General features: G+C 40.8%; 1 protein-coding gene across 1 annotated transcript in view; it reads right to left on the minus strand.

The window, feature by feature from the left end:
- FSCN1 (fascin actin-bundling protein 1) overlaps nucleotides 1-17,896 on the minus strand; it is a 102,251-nt gene that overhangs the window by 17,253 nt on the left and 67,102 nt on the right. The window contains exons 2-4 of the mRNA XM_044089427.1: nucleotides 14,527-14,683; nucleotides 13,393-13,514; nucleotides 5,574-5,741 (exon numbers count right to left, since the gene is read on the minus strand). Of these exons, the coding sequence (XP_043945362.1) occupies nucleotides 5,574-5,741; nucleotides 13,393-13,514; nucleotides 14,527-14,683 (447 nt within the window). The remainder of the gene's footprint in view (nucleotides 1-5,573; nucleotides 5,742-13,392; nucleotides 13,515-14,526; nucleotides 14,684-17,896) is intronic.

The raw sequence follows: 17,896 nt of genomic DNA on the forward strand, positions 1-17,896 counted from the left end.
GGGGCGACTGGCTAACTAGAACCTCAGGGACCTGAGCAGAGGTGAAACAGGCTTAGCCTTCAGCGGGGGACCGGCCTCCAATGAGCAGTCAGGGGAGCACTTGCAAGGCCAGTCCTTTTGGACCATGTATCCCCATTCCCGTGCCTCTTGGTGGGAGGGCGAGTCCCAGAGGCCAAGGAAGGGGAAGACAAAGCAGCAGCCACTGCTTTCTTAGCGGGGGAAGTTGGGAAGTCCATCCCAGCAGTGGAGGGCAACAGGCCCTTGACAATCAGTTTGGCCCACCTGTGCTTAAGTGTCTGGGGTTAAACCCAGTGCAAACAGGACAGGGGGACTGGAAGTGAGCCACACCCAACAAACCACGCATAATGTGGCCATCTGCCAGGGAAAGCTTATGGCCACACTCTGTGCATCTTTTAAAACCAGGCTTCAGAGCATCCACCCCCCCACCCCACACCCACCCAGAGCTCCACTAGGAATGCCAGTCCAAGGAAAAGAAAGTGTAATAGTACGTCCAGAAGAGAAATGGACCAGGGGTGGAGGGAGTGAATACTGCAACATCGAAGAGAAGGACATCTAGTTATGGCAAGATTTTACACAACTGTACGATGTCCTTCCATCTTACTATTGCAGTATTCATTAGGGAGAGTGCCAAAGCTCAGGAAGACGCTTGGAAGGAGGAAGGACCAGCAGAGCCTTCTAGGAAGCCATGAAGGATGGTCCTAGAAAAAACAGCTCTAGCTCTGGAGATACCATCAGAAGTAGTACTTGGCAAATGTATGCACAGAAGTCCAGGTAGCTGCCTCAAGTATAGAGTTAGTATCCAAACCCTTGAAAAAAATTACCAGAAGAAGCCACAGCCCTAGTAGAATGAACCTTAACAGAATAAATAAGGTTCTTGCCATGAAAGAGCAAAAAGGAATAGCTTTTAAGATCCAAGAAGAAACAGTTTGCTTGGATACAGCTAATTCCAAGGACCTAGGATGAAAGAAGTCAGAGCTGATCAGATTTCCCAACAGTCTTAGCCTTATCCAAATAAAGTCAGAGTTGTCTATGCATATACAATGTGGCAGCACCTTCTCACTGGCAGATTGCGGAGAAGGGGGAAAAAGTGGACAAATGAATAGACTGATTAAGGGACAACTCATTCACCACCTTAGGCATAAAAGGATTAGTATGCAAGGACACCCTGTCTTTTTGAAGCACCAAAAAGAAGAGGACAAGCCATAAGGGCCTGAAGCTCAGACATCCGTCTGGTACAAATAAGGGCTAACAAAATAAGTCTTCCAAGAGCAATGTTGCAAGGAAGCTGAAGCAGCAGACTCCAAAAGGAGCTAGAGTCAGTTTTTCCAAAGATCTCGGGGAGGAGGAACAGGCTTCCTGGAGGGCCTAATATGAAGGACAATTTTTTTAGGACGTTGGCCTCAAATCTAGAGGCTAAGGAGGAGATAAAAGGCAGAAAAACAGAAATATCTGATAAGTGGGCCTTAAAAGAATAAGCCAACCCAGCACGGAGCAATTCACACAGGTAAGAAAACCAAAGAATATCTTCCATTTGGCTAAATGGAATTTTCCTGTATTGAGTTTCCTGGCTTCCTGCAGGACCCTAAGCACATCCTCACAAAAAAGGCGTCAATGTGGAATCAATACCATCACCCAGTGTCAGCTGAACAGTGGACAGGTGGGGACAGATGAGGAATCCCTTATCTTGTGCGAGTAGGTCCACCTCGTGAGATAACTTGTGAGGACTGCCCTTGGCTAAATTCTGAACATGGAGTGAGGGGAAGGGGAGGGAGGGAAAGCATAAAGAAACATCCCCGTCCAAGAAAGGTAGGGCATCCACCTTCCAAAATAGAGGACCTGGGACTCTGGCACAAAATAGAGCAAGTTGGCTCTTCAGAGGGGAGGCAAATAGATCTATTTGAGGAGTACCACCACTAGTAGGCAATGTCAAGAAATGCATCCCTGTGAAGCATCCATACATGGGATTGAGTTAAGGACCTGCTCAGTGTGACTTGAGGGATTGTAAACTGAAGAGCTACTAGATACTAGACAGCAAGATCCCACACTGAGTGCCAACTGGCAAAGATCAGATCGCCCCCCCCCCTTTTACATGTTGCATTATTGTGTTATTGTCTTGTAACTACCTTGAGAGGTCCCGGGGAGGAGAGAGGATGAAAAGCCTAAAGAGCCAGCAAACGAGAGCCCTCATCTCTATGACAACGATGAGCTCTTTGTTGAAGAGGCAGCCACACCCTCTGGACCTTTCGGTAGCCAAAAGCTGCTCCCCATACCACATCTGAAGCTTCTGTGGGCAGCTCCTGAGAGGGAAGAGGAGGATGGAAAAGGAAGCCCTGGATTTAGACACAACTGCTGGATCCACCAGTGAAGTTCCTTCTTGAGACAAGGTAGAAGAGAAACTATAAATTCTAGGGATGCACATGCTGAAGCCAAATTGACTTCAGAAACCACTAGAACTCTCCATGTGGAGTTTGGCCAATGGGAATATAGGGTTGATGGATGCCATGAATCCCACAAGCCCTCAAAACTCCCTGGCTGTAATAGAGGCCAGAGCATGAGTCTGAAGGAAATGAGTGTCAAGGGCTTGGGAGGAGGCAGGGATGCCAGAAAAGGCACAGCATCAATCTTTCACCCCCAGAAATACATGGTCCTAAGAGTTAGAAAAGGCTTTTTGAAATGTATTGTGAATCCCAGACTTTGCAGAAGGGAAATGGCAAAATGAAGATTTTGCAATAGGATTTCTGGAGAGGATGCCTGAAATAGGTCATCCAAGTAAGGAAATAATTCGATCGTCTGAATTCTGCAAAAAGCAAACACTGGAGCAAAGCATTTGATGAATACCCCTGGGGCAGCAAAGGCCAAATGACAAAGCAGAGAAGTGAAAATGTTAGGAAGCAAAAGACACAAACACATCCTGAAAAGGTGACGGAAGGGATATGGAGATAATCATCCTTGAGATCCAGACACACCTTATCAGCCTGAGGAAGTACAAGAGGAAACAAAGCCTGAAGGGACAACATTCAAAAGGAAGGGACCTTCAGAAAAAAAACATTTAGATGACCGGTCTAGAATTGGTCTCCAAGTACCCTCTCTTTCCTGGGTACTAAACATCCTGGAGTAAAACCGCCCTCCCCTTGGAGGCACAAGCACCTCTTGAATAGTACCCAGAGTCAAAAGGTCTCAAAGCATTTCTGGAAAGGAGAGTTGTCCCTGAGGGGGCTGAGGAACACCCATAAAGGGGGGGCTTCCAAACCATGAGATACCCCTGGCAAATAATTGACAGAACCCAGGAATCCCAAGTAATCTGTAGCCAAACAGGAAGAGACAGTTGGCAGGCAAAGAGAAAGAGGCAGGGACTGGATTATCTGGAAAAAGGAGATAAAAGCACTGAAGTCTGATCAGCCTTAGCAGCAGGAGCCCACTTGCCACCCTTTACCCTTTAGGCATGTGAGACTGCCTGCGAAAAAAAGGCTGGCTTATTAGGGTAGTTTCTCTGAAATTTAAAGCACAGGAGAAACATGTTACATGTTTAAGTTGCTTTAAAGCCTTGCCCTTATCCTGAAGGGACTTAAGAACACAGCAGCTTCACCAAACAAGTGTTTATCATCAAGAGTGGCATCTGTTAACTTGGCCTCAATATCATCATCATGCAAAGGCTGAAGCCAAAGCCAAGAATACCTCATCACTGGTGCAAAATCTGCTGCATTATAACACTTCATCTTTATGCCCTATGCACAAATGTAAGGCATACCATACCTTAAAGCAATCTAAAGGCTTTGATATAATGGATGGACATCAGGCCTCCCCTAGCAGGGGATCCCTAATGTAATGAATATTGCAACAGTTAAAACAGAAGGACATCTACTGATTGTATGTCATCTCATTATGCAGTGACAAGAGAGCTATAGCAAATATATGTGGAACACTGACTATCAAGTAGTAATTCGAATGCTTTTGCTAAATCACGGACTATTGCTCCACGCGCCAAGCCATGTTACTTTTAAACTGGAGTTTGTACAGATCTTCCTTTGAAATAGCAGTACATCCACTTTGGAAAATGCTTTGAAAGAGGCTTCATTTATATGATGCAAAATTAAATTGCTGCACTCTTGAATGCGTCATCCTTTGGATGAGATGACAAAGGTCCATCTGCTCGAGTTGGTGTTAGCAATGTTGCCAGACAATTATTTTTAACCACGTACTGAAGTAATGTGCCTTCCTTAAAGATGCAACTGTGTCATTGAATGCAACCTGGTTCAAAATTTGCAAAACTGAAACATTTTAGGGGAACGATTAGTCTCTGCATGTACAATCATATCCATTTTGTTGTCTTCCTAGTATATTAGGGTCTTGTTTTAATCAAGGGAGAGAAGAACTAATACTTTATCTAGGAGAGCTTTCTTGCCATTTGTTTTTTCATACAACCACTAATATCTCCTTTCCATATCTGAAAGTTTCTGAAAAATTTCCTTCCTCTATACTCAAGTTTATACCCACTGTATTGGATTCTCCAGTTTATGTCCTGCAACTTAAATTCCGAGGATAGTCAACTACAAACAGTTTTAATTGGGCTATGGAGGTTAAGATAAAGTGTAGGCATAAACAAAATTACAGGTTGACATCATATTACAGTAAACAAAGCTAGATCTACCTCCTCCACAGACTAAGCACAATAAAACACCCCTCCCAAAAATATAATTTAGCCATGTAATGTCCCAAAAACACTACGCTTAACCCAAGAAACAAAAATACAAGTATAAACACAAAAAACACACACGTCAGTTAAAAAACAGACATTAAAATCCACCATTTGGAGCTCTGGAAAATAAATATTTAGAGTGAGCGAGCGTGCGCAAAATAACCCATTCGGCATATTGTACTGCATCTGACTTGTAAACTTTGCCATGCATTCTATTATTTTTGAATGTGGGGGTAAATACCTTATGCATCCAACACTGAAAACAGACCAAGTGAAATTTAACCTTAGATGCTTGGTTATCACAGTGGTGGGTCAGGAAAACTCTTCAGTACAGGTTAAGGTATGTACAGCCTTGAAATATAAATCACTGTCCCACATCTCTAATAAAACTGTTGCTGTATGCAATGCAGCTCCTGGTAGCTTTCCTATTACAAATCAAAAAGATGAAAAAGATGAAAGAATAATGTGGACGACAATATGGAGGTACTTGAATAAACCTAACAACTGTCCTTATTCTCTATAGTGCAGGGCTTCCTCGGGGGCATTTCTGATGGGGCAGAGCCACATAATACTTAATGTTGAAACTAATACATCAACAGAACACGTATGCAAATCACAACCTACACATCTATGAAACACACTGGCTTATGATGGCAAAGAGTGTAACTTTGCCTTCAAGCAAACCTATACAGAAAAGCATGGAGAATTGCAAATTTCTCCACGATGCAACGGCAACAAAGTTTGTGATAATAGCTTACTTTTCTTTCAAGGTCACCAATGTGACACTAAGAAACCTCGCCACAAAGTATTAACATTTTAACTACTCAGTCAGAATGCTCCATTCTTTTGCACGTACCTTTCAGGTTATAAGCTCCGTCATTGAATTCCAGTCCAAAAACATCGTAGGAGGAGCGGTTAGAATCCAGAGTGCCCGTTACCTTCCTGCACCCAATAAAGCCATGCTCTCCTCTTAGAACAATTATAGGCCTGTTGATCAGTTTCATCAGGAATTGCTCAGTTTCACCTTGAAAATGGACAAGAGAAAAATTAGACTGCAATTCTAATAAGCTAGAAACTACATTTTATCACTTACCACTCCAGTACAGCTGCAATAATGTTAATCTTCAAGTGCAAACCCTTTTATTTCAGACTTTCAAGTGATAATTTCACCCAGTTCCACACAAACTCCTTATACATTTGTGGCTGCTTTATACATACATTACAAATAAGGATTTGTTCTGGGTTATGGAAATGGACTATATAGTATCAGTTTTGGTAAAAAAAAAAAAAATTAAGGCAAACCTAATACTACTATGCTCAACTACCAAACAGGATAAGTTAAATGGAACATGGCAGTTTCATTGGGAGTTTCACAGGGACATAACTTTTACAACCGCATGCACCTGTCCCTACATCACTGGGCCTAGAACGACAGCTCTACTTCCCAAGTACCCCATGCACCTGTCCCTACATCACTGGGCCTAGAACAGCTCTACTTCAAGTAGAGACTCGTTTCAGAGAAGAACATGAACTTGATGTAATTTCCAGTTTTATGGGTGTTCAATTAACAAGCAATACAGTTCACATGCATTCTGTTTTGACTTTTAATATGGTTGATCACAAGTACTAGCCTTGCTACATTTTGTCACTCAGTGTCATCAACTGTTATTTAGAAAATGATACCAGAAGTAAGGTAGAATAATTAAATTATTTCCCCACATCCAGTGATACAAATCTAAGGCTAGGCTACAACTTCTTCACAATCTATGACAAATGCAACTCACTGTGAAAAGCTGCCAAACTCATGACATGTATAGCTATGGCTGTTCTCCATGGTGATTCTATTTTATTACTAGCAAACTAAGCTAGGAGGATTTCAGCTGTAGGACTATATCAACAACAAAGTTAAAGGCCATGTTCTTTGCAGGAAATCGTGCAATAACATTCTCAAACTCTACTTCCAGCTACACACACCCCTTTTCAGTGGTTCAAGAATCCAGCAAAATACTCTACTAAATTACTAAGAATTAATTTACTTGGACATCAAACCTGAGCTGGTTATATTTTTTCAACTACCAACAAAAAAAGCAGGTGGTCTGTATATGGTTGAATCATTTCTCCCAGTGCAAGGTAAACCACTGCAGCAACAGGCTTCCTTTACACTTACTCAGCCTGCTACAATCACTATTAAAGCACAGACCTAGATTTCCAGGGTCGCTACAGGTCACCACAGAATTTTTTTTTTGTCTTTTACTTTGTAGCCTAAACTGGCTTGAATTAATGTATTACTTATTCTATAAGGAGCTTAACTTTGTCCAAAGACTACTAAACTTACACAAACAGCAATACACAGCCAACCCAAAGATGAAAAACTTCCAACAGCACAAAAATCGAATCCCAGGTAAAATGGATAAAGGAATTTAATGTAAAACAATCCACGAAATCCAACTGACAAGATCAGTACAAAACATACAAGAGAACAGGGTTAAGTGCTTTCATCTGGAAATCAGACCATCAGAACCCCGCATAAAATAACTCTGCCCATTATATACACAAATTCATAATTTTTGCACCAAAACTCTTAAAGGGAACTTTTCCAAAATCTAACACATTTGCCTCTACACAAATAAATCTAAAATAATAAATTGACCAATTGGTAAACAAATACATACTGAGATGCACTTAATATAAAAACAAATATATGCATAAATTCATTCCTAAATGTATTGATATTAAATGAAAAATGAAAATACTTCATTGTTTACTCACAAAATCAAACGAATTACATATAAATATATTAATTTACATATATGTATATATTGATTTTAATTTTTAATAATGAACCTTAAATATTATTGGTAAAAATCATCAATAAATATGTTAATAAATATATTACCAATAAATATGATCTTAAATATTATTAATAAACAAAATATAATAAAAATCAAATTAATAAAAATCAAACTTGTAGAAACGGTTTAATACTAATAAAATCATTAATACCTGAGAAACAAGTGGCATTAGTTATAATCTGCCAAATAGCTTCCCTTTTGGCCAAATTGGCTTTCCAGTTCCCACCACTAGGGGAAATTTTGACCCTATCAATTATAATAAACTTAAAAGTGTGGGTATTGTCATAAAGAAAAGTGTGCCTAGCTAAAGCATTCTTTTGATCACCAATTCTAATTTTATACAAATGTTCATAAATGCGCTTTCTGAAAGACCTCTCTGTCTTACCAATATAAAAGACAAAGCATTTAGAACAACAGCAATATACCACACGAAAAGTCTGACAATTGCCACCTTTACTCTTAACATAAACCTTAAGGTCTCCCAACCTAACCCCAATAGTTTCAAAAATGGATGAACATTGCCCACAATGTCCACATTTCTTCGTCATATCAAATGTGAACCTGGGTTTTTTCCTTAACTCAAGTAGGTCCTTAATATTTGGGCCAGTCCTGTACACAAAATTGGGTTGATTACCAAGAGTGTTAACACAGTCGTGGTTGACTTTAAACAACCTCCAACACTCAAAAATAATATTTTTTATGTATTGTACATAAGGGGAAAAAGTCAAAACACACACTCTAGACCCATGATTTGATAGGGTCCCTAGGTCTTTCCTAAGAAGGTCACCTTTTCATAAAATAGGAATGTTTACCCCATTCACATTTAACATATGAAATAACATAATTTAACATGCTATTAGGGTAACCCCTATCCAAAAACAGGGATTTGATGAAATAGAGTTCCTTTAACATAGTAACCTTATTGGATGACATACGGGCAACTCTAATGCATTGCCCTTTAAAAATGTTCTTAAAGGTATGCCGATAGGGGTTACCCTAATAGTATTAAACCATTTCTACAAGTTTGATGATTTTTATTAATTTGATTTTTATTAATTTTTGTTATATTTATTAATATTTAAGATCATATTTATTGGTAATATATTAATAATATTTAAGGTTCATTATTTAAAATCAATATATACATATATGTAAATTAATATATTTATATGTAATTTGTTTGATTTTGTGAGTAAACAATGAAGTATTTTCATTTTTCATTTAATATCAATACATTTAGGAATGAATTTATGCATATATTTGTTTTTATATTAAATGTATCTCAGTATGTATTTGTTTACCAATTGGTCAATTTATTTTAGATTTGTTTGTGTAGAGGCAAATGTATTAGATTTTGGAAAAGTTCCCTTTAAGAGTTTTGGTGCCAGAATTATGAATTTGTGTATATAATGGGCAGAGTTATTTTATTCGGGGTTCTGATGAAGTCTGATTTCCAGATGAAAGCGCTTAACCCTGTTCTCTTGTATGTTTTGTACTGATCTTGTCAGTTGGATTTCGTGGATTGTTTTACATTAAATTCCTTTATCCATTTTACCTGGGATTCGATTTTTGTGCTGTTGGAAGTTTTTCATCTTTAGGTTGGCTGTGTATTGCTGTTTTTTGTCGACTGGTTGCTTGCCACTTTTACAAACTTACACAAATGTTTGGCAAACCCGACACCTGCCTTGACAAGGGCTCCATCATGGAGGTCTAATACATATCCCCCTAGATCCACAAATATGTATGTAGACACATGGAATGTCAACCACAAAGACCAGCTCGATAATGTTACAGTCCAAGGGCCATCTTACAACACGCACTGCATCATTTAACATTTAACCACACCATGGAAATTCAACCAAGTTTTACCAAAACTTACAGCCAACTTAAATCAGCTGGCTATACAACTCAGACTCCCATTAGTAAGAATATAAAAAAACACTTAGTTGCATTTACAGCAGTCCAGATATTGTTGGTTTGTTTGCTAGCAAATATATATGTATGTATGTGTGTGTGAAGTCTGTCAGCTTACTAAACTGCACGCTTTCCTAGATTTGCATATTTTAGTTTATCTGCATATGTACCCGATATGGGCATTTCATGTTAAACTGTGTTCCATTTGCTTTCTATCCAAAAGGTACCGATGAAAATGGACTGTACCACTTGGACACAGATTAAAAGAAAGCCATCTAAAACTGAACACAGCAGTAAGTCTCTGGTAGAAAATGTATTTTACAAGTGCCAATTATCTGGAAGCACCTTTTGCGAAGGATCTTTTTCTCAATGGTATAGAAAAACATGCGTCTGTTCCCCACAGACGCAAGCCCCAAAGACCTAGAACAAAAGACGGTCTCCAACATATGGGGCAACAGAAAAAGCTTATTCAAGGACAGAGACAGCAGGTGAAAGGACAGATACAGCCAAGTCTCAAAAAGTAACCAAGCTTACTCAAAACAAGAACTTGTGTATGCATTCCCACCGCAAAAGGACAATATAAAAAAAATAATTTTATACAAGACTTTGAAATGTTGGAATTCTGCCAAGCTTGACAGCCATCAGAAAATACATTACCAGACTGTCACAAAAAGGCATAATAAATCTCCTCATGCCTCAACATTCAGAGATGCAGAATTAGATTAAAGTGCTGCAAGAGGTGACCAAGCAATTCTGGATCAGCGCAGAGATTACAGCCTAGCAGCTAATGCCCAGAAAATGAGGTGTGGGTATTGCATTGTTGTGGAAGTGGAGGGTTCAAGTAAAGGTTGGCTTGATATTGGAAAAAGGCTTCCTACACCGTGGCAATCTTGCAATTGTGCATATATCTGCAAGAATGTGGGAGTTTGGCATGCACACCCTCCACTTTCACAAACTAAAGCATTGAACCAATTCTACCAAGCAGCCAGTGCAAGTGTGACGCCTTCTGATGTCTGTCCTTTAACACACAGGTGAAGAGATCTTCCCATAAAACAGGAGCACTAATGCACAGTACCCATTTCCTTCTCACCTGAGAAGGGTACATCAGTTCTTCCAATCTGGAAGGGGCTGAAATATGCAAGGCAACAGCAGCTCCTGCATCTTTTATCTATAGAAAGGCTGAACTGCTTTCCTGAGCATGACTGCCCCTTTGCATACTCTCTGGCTGGTTCCCCTAGTGCCTGTGAAGTTAAATCAGTTCCACACCATCTCTGTTGCAGTTTGTGCTTAACCTCTGAGCCATGGAGCCAGCTATGTGCTTAAGTTATTAACTGAAGACTGTGCATACAAGTCACCAGTACTGCAAGGCACAACTGTCAAACTGCCAAGCAGCAGTTGGGCTTAAGCAAAAACCCTACTGTATGCATGAACAGTCTCTCACCTCTAGTACTGATGGGGTGAGTCACACCAAGGACTGGGCACAGCTGCAGACAGATTTAATGTTTAAGCAAAGAGACTAAATCTGTAGAGAAGAATCAGTCTCTGGTCTGTGGGAACTACATACAGTTCGTCCTCCACTTCTTACAAGCTCACTGTGCCCTGTGCAGCGACTGGACCTGTGCAGGCACCTCACTGTGCCCTGTGCAGGCGCCCCATTCCTAAAGTGCACATCAGGGAGGAAGAACACTCACCCTTATGTTTGAAGTTCACTAAACCCAAGACCAAAAGTAGCATCAAACACCACAAGCATGACTACTGTTACCACTCAAGGGATGCTTCTACTGCAGAACCCACATATGCATATTCAACATCAAACCAACCAAATGCAGTAGGTGACCAAAATGTGTTCAGCTGAGTAACAGATTTCACCAGACTAACTGGCTACAGAGTATGGTCATACATGTGACCAACTGAACACCTCTATTTGCCAATAGAGGAGGTGGTCTAAAGGGACATCTAGGACTGTTAATAGACATGCCTAGAGAGCACACAACCACAGCGACACTCGTACAAAGCAGAATCATACAGTTATGGGCTGCAAGCAAAACGCCTGACACTGCAAGTACTTCTGCACTGAAGGACTAAGGAAGGTACACTGTAAATCACGGAAGCACACACTCACTGAAGGTATAGGTTTCTAAGCATACCTCTCAAGTATCCCACAGAGTCAATATTTCTGCCTCATTTTTGCTTTGTTCTTCATAAAATTTGTAGTTTTCTGGCAAATCACCAAGGGCTGAAGCCACGAAATAACATACATTTCCAATGCCCCTATTTATGGTCTTTTGTGCCCCATTATTTCAGGCTGTGTCCAGATTTTTTTCACCAAGGTTGAGAGGTTATGGTTCCAAGTGAAGAACATACCTCATGTCAGGAGGTATACACATCAGCCCTACAAAACAGACTTGATACAAGCTAACATTTCCTAGCTGCTGGAAGCAGCCACTTTCTACTTTAGGCAGTAACACAGTCCTAAGTGGTCCATTGTTCATAGTCTATGGCCAATTCAAATGCCATTTCAACCAGTACTTGGAACACTGAACTGTGGAAGTAAGGGTCAAGGCCCCAACCCTAAGTTGGCATGATCTTTGACAAATTTACAGTAGCAATGTGGGGTGTGATTGTGTAGTTCAGTCCTGTGGTTAAATGTGTTCTAAATTTATGACCTAGGAGTGAGCCTATATATCTGTTCTACAATAAATGCTCCATTAAAGTCTCTGGAGTATCAGCAATCAATAGCACAGGGAGAAGCCACCAACCACAGCAGCATGAAAACTTAACAGCACTGACATTTCCTTATTTCAACACCCAACTGCAGTCTCACACTGCTGCATTACAGCACCACCACAAATTCAAAAAAATAGTCTTAAATAATACTGCTGCAGCAGGTCAAAGTGCCCCCTTGGTCAAGAACTAGATTTGCCCATGAATAAGTTTACACTTCTCCCTCGATTTAATCTCAAAACCTTGCATCTCTGATTTGATCATTTCACTGCTTCTTCACACTTTAATGCAGTTCAGTGGCATATTAATGGAATTTTACAACAAATGGCATCTGTAATTAAACCTATGATAGTTACATCTGAATCAGGAATGTCAAGTTTGAGTCGCACTTGGTACAGTTTTAACTTGCTACATTTTCTAGCTACAGGATCAATGCAGATCCCTCTCCTGCTTCATACTTTCTCTTCCCCAGTGCTCCCATCTATCAACAAGTCTGCTACATTTTAAGCCTGTAAACCAGCACAGAATATGGACTGGGACTGGTGTAGGAATAAAGGGCATCCCAGGGTTTCTCTCTCACCAACTGCTTCTGCGAGGAGGATTGTTTCTGCATTATGATCCAGCCCCTTGAATCTCTTTCCCCTTCCCCCTCTCAGTTTAGAAAACAGAGTTTCATTGCCCTCTTAATGGGACACTTCCCCTCAAGGAGTGCAGAGATGACCCCCCCCCCCCAGGATGACCCCCCCCCCCCCAGGATAGTCATGTCCATCCCTCCCTGATGCTCAGTCACATTCTGCAAGTTCAAACTGTCAACCATTATGCAAAAATGACCATTTACTAGTAGAGTCATTGTGCTTTTAGCAGCAGCAAGCAAGCCTTTTGACATCAGTTATGCAGGGAACATGGGTGCTAAATAAGGGGTGAATTTGCAGTCATTGACGATGCTGTTCTTTAGTTCGAGTAACACTGACTAGCATGCACTAGTGTTGCAGCACAACACCCTGCAGTACATTGGGAGGTGAACACCATGGTACTATTTAGTGCACCCAAGCATTTCCAAACACCTTCCCAGTTAAGTGCCTCATTCAACCAAAAGTCAATAACAGAGCAGTTAATACATTACAATTTCTATGTGAAATACTGGAACAAGCATGCATTAGCAACTACTGATAAATTAAACCTTACCAGGAGTTTCAATTGCAGCAGCCAGCTGTCCATTTTTCTTTGCTGTAACATATTTTCCATTAGCAGCTTTAAGGGTGATTCTTTTGCCAAGCCACTCTATATCAAAATAACAGCTGGCATTCCTTAAAAAAAAAAAAAAAAAAAAAAAAAAAAAAAAAAATTAAAAAAACTGTGCATCTGTATCTGAACAGCTGAATTAGGGAATTAATGACAGTCGTTTACCAGCATCTTTCCTAGAACACAATACCCTTACCCACAGAGATGGCCAAGTACCATGTTTCACAATGTTAATGATCAGCTACTATTTTTCATACTGGACAGGACCCTTTGCCCCCCCCCCCCAGGTCATCAAAATTTACTTTCCCTATTTTGAATAATTCCCCTCCATTCAAAGATGGAACTTCTCATTTTCATCACTGCTTAAGATGCAAGTCACACGTCTTTTTAGTTTCATACTACTTTTTCTGCTGTCACTCTACCTAGGAGGACAGCTACAGTCAGATACAGGTCATGCAAACATGAACACTACGAATACCATACAAGCTTCCTGGTTTATGGTGCATCAGCACAATACAATGGTTGGGGGGGGGGGTGCATTCCAAAGCAACCACTGCTGGAATAAAGTTTGCAAAAAAAAAAAAAGGTGGAGGTTGGAGGATAGACACAAGTTGATCATATACAGCATTTCAGATTGGGAATGGAATTCTTGTTTATACCCTGAAAGACATTCAATAACGCCAACATCCCAGGTCATCCAAACACATCAGAATTCCATAGCATCCCATCATCATGGGTGGAAGACTGAGGTGTACATGGGGAGGGGAAATCTCTTCTCCATTGGGAAGCCTCACCCATAACAATTGCAGGGTTCTACTGGAGAATCTCACCCCCCCACCAATCCCCCGGCATGGCCAACACCTGACTAAAGAGAGCAGAATTTAGACTCCTGCCACACTAGTGCCAATGGACTAAACAGTTATTTCATATGAACACAACAGAGCAAGTTCATCTACTAATATCCACCACTGCTCCCCCTTTCATGCCATCTTATGATCTGCCCTTTGTGTGTGTAGTGTAGTGCATGCCAACTCTGGCTACTCATCAGCTCCCAAAACTATGCTCTATCATACTTACAGAGTGGATGCAGAAGACTGAATGCCTCCATTGGCGGACAGAGTCCAGTACTTCCCATTGCAAGTCCGGAAGGCACACTTCTTGGTATCCCTGTTTATCTCCAACTGGAATGTTTCTTGGTCACTCTCCTCATCCTGATTGGCAGACAAATCCATTCCTAAAAGGAAAAAGGAGATACTGTAAATTATCGGTCATATTTAATCCTATGAAGTGCAACACTCATGGACAGCCAAGTTACCACAGAACCATTGCACTCAAAACCTCTAACACACATGCAACATTACGAACACAAGCAGTTAAAGTCCATGCAAAAAAAAAAAAAAAAAAAAAAAAAGGAAGAGAAACATCCTACTGATCTGCCAGGAACAGTTCCTTATAAAGAATCAACTATAAAAACCTACCTGTTGAAGTGAACACCCTCCCTTAGTCCTTTGCCATTTGATAGACTCTGCAGGCTGAATTTAGAATGACTTTGTGAGAACAGTGTAAAAGTAAAACAGAGCTGCAGATATAAGGGAATGTAAAAGACATATGGGAAACAGCCTGTCTGATGGAGTCCTTTGTAGGAAAAGGATGGTAAGAAATTGCATTACAAATTGTGCAGGATGCTTTTTTTTTTTGCCTTGCATCCATTCAGTGGGGCATACTCCCATGTAAACTTGTACTGCACATCATTACATTAGAAATGTAAATGTTAAATGAATGGAGACGGAAATGCATTAACTAGTACTCTGTTTTGCAGAAAGCAAATGGCCAAGTGTCAAATGACAACAGTTACCAACCAAGATAAGCAACTCTCTTCCATAGGTACTGGGCACTATCTACAGGAACTAGGCCAAATTTGATCCGAATTCCAAATGGCATTTTTGATCCTGGTACTGTGCATTATTGCAGTAGTTAAATTATAAATGCTACCCTTCAACTCAAGGATGAAAATCTGCTTCCATTCTGCTATGCCCCCACGACACAGATGAGAAAGGGGTTGGCTTGCCCAGTTAAAACCCAATTAAAAATTCCCTCAGGACTTCCAGTCTTTAGGATTACAAAAGACCTCATTAAAGCAGACCGCTAGATTAAAATCTCCATGGGCTTTCAAGATGTGCCAATTACATCTAACTGTTCCAAGAAAGAAATCTAGAATATACCCCTGAATTCTACAAATTAAGAAGACAGACAACCCGCAGTGGTGGTGCTGCGGTAGTGTTGTCACCTCACAGTAAGACTCTGTCCAGTTTGATTCTCAGCTAGAGTATCTTCTGCGTGGAGACATGCGTGAATGGGTGTACCTTCGTTGAAGGTTGTAACTCGGCACGTAAAAATCAACTACCAATCATTAGCGGACCAGAGTTCCGCTGTGGCGACCCCTAACCGGGAAAAGCCGAAAGACACAACAACAACATTAAGACAGACAGACAAGTTAAAAGTACAAGACTGAATCCCCCCCAACCTAAAAACCAAATGCACTTTAGCGGTCACCAATACAACAGATGTTCTTCTCTTGGGGTATGGCAAAGGAAAGAGGGGTGATGTTCCCCTTTTCAAGGATGCCATTGCAGCCTGCAAAGGACTAGTTAGTGAACTAAATTCTACTGATTTTGCTAAACAGATATCCCTCAATTACTACAACCATTACCAGCATGGTGTAGAGAAATGCAGCCCTGACCATTACCTAGATGACTCATGTTCAAGTCAAAGAACTTTATCCCCAGAGAGCTGGCTAGGGAGATGGGTGGGGGCAGGTAAAAAAATGCTGCTTGGCCTTATCAAGGGGCAAAGACTAGCCGTACAAGTGGTAATAAATGATGCAGTAGCCTAAAGCCATCTGCATATATCATGTGCACTGCGTACTAAATCATGAGCAGGAAGTTCCAAAAAGCCCATCTGCAGCTATCAGGATGGTACTGTACCAAGACACCCTAATCTTCTTCCACAACTGCTTGCACAAAGCTACTTGTGAAGAAGTAAAATAAGACAACTGTCAAGGAAAGGCAGAGTTGATTGAAGAGGGCTTCAGGATATAGCCGATATACAACTGCTGTGGAACAAAATCATTCACATATTCGTGCCTGCAGGGTGACCAGTCTGCATCCGAATAGTACAACTGCTGTGGAACAAAAACACATTCACATATTCGTAGCTGCAGAGTGACAAGTGTGCATCTGAATAGTACTACAGTATCACCACTATTTGCATCAACTTCCCTCATGCCCCCAGCACTCCGTGCTTTGAGCAAGCACATTTCTCATTTTGTGTGTACGAGTAGAAATGCAGTTAAGAATCCATTTGTGCCATTTCTAAAATTATGTTGTGAAAACTTATGCTACCATTGACCAAAATGATTTCTTCTGTCCTTCTAATTTACACAGAGTGGATGCAAGTTAAGTTTTTGTGGACTGCCTGCTATAATGCACAGCAATGACAGCATCAGGCCCTCTCCTGGCTGCCTTGGACCTTATTGAAAGGAGCAGTTATGGAGATGTCAGACTCCTGAAATCAGGACTGTATCATTCCATTGCAGTCATATAGGCTTGTCTTGAGGGTCGGTCACTGGTTACATTAACTGGCCCACTACTTAACCACCTTTAACCTACTGCAGCTGTGCAAATGGCTTTACAAGACCAGAGTGGTTCCAGAACTTAAGAAGGCTGGGTTTCCGGTCGAAAGCACTTATTAAAGTTGGTTATCCTAAGAACTGTACATTTTTTTTTGTTTTAATGGTTCCAGAAATATCAGGACTGAGGATCAGGGAGAAACAGCCACAGCTGGATACTACATATTTACAACAGTGGTAAATTATTCTCCCCAAAAATAAGTTTGGTTTTAAACTTGCTCTCTAGTAAAACAAAGATTCATCCACAAACAGTTCCACATACTTCATACATCCAATTTCACAATTTCTGAAAAAGTTGCCACCTTTAGACAATATGGCTTGAATCTTCCCCACTGGATTTCAGTCACTGTAATAGGACATTACTATTAGCACTGCTGCCTGATGGCCCTTTATTTTCCTTTATTGACTGGCTTAGTTCCACTAAGCTAAATTGCCTCTTTTCAGGACAGACCCAATGTATTTATACGAAGGGAAACTGGACCAGGGAACTGGGAAGCTCCTATTCATATGTGGTGTTGGATCTTTTACATCCAGATGAGCTAAGCCCCCCCCCCCCCCCCCACGACCAAACTCAAGCAGATGGGGTCTGTTTAAAACGTATAATCCAAGTCTTGGTAGGTTTGCATGTCCTCCTTGGGTTGGTTAGTATTAGATAAAGCTGTTGGGACAGTTGCACCTGGCTAATCTGCTTAATATCTTCTATAAGATGGGTAGTTCCTCATCATGCTGCTGCTTCCACAGCCAATGGGAAGTTCAAGC

This window comes from Protopterus annectens, chromosome 12.part0 (assembly GCF_019279795.1).
Source record: "Protopterus annectens isolate FY-2018-M chromosome 12.part0, PAN1.0, whole genome shotgun sequence".
In the NCBI taxonomy this organism is placed as follows: Eukaryota; Metazoa; Chordata; order Ceratodontiformes; family Protopteridae; genus Protopterus; species Protopterus annectens.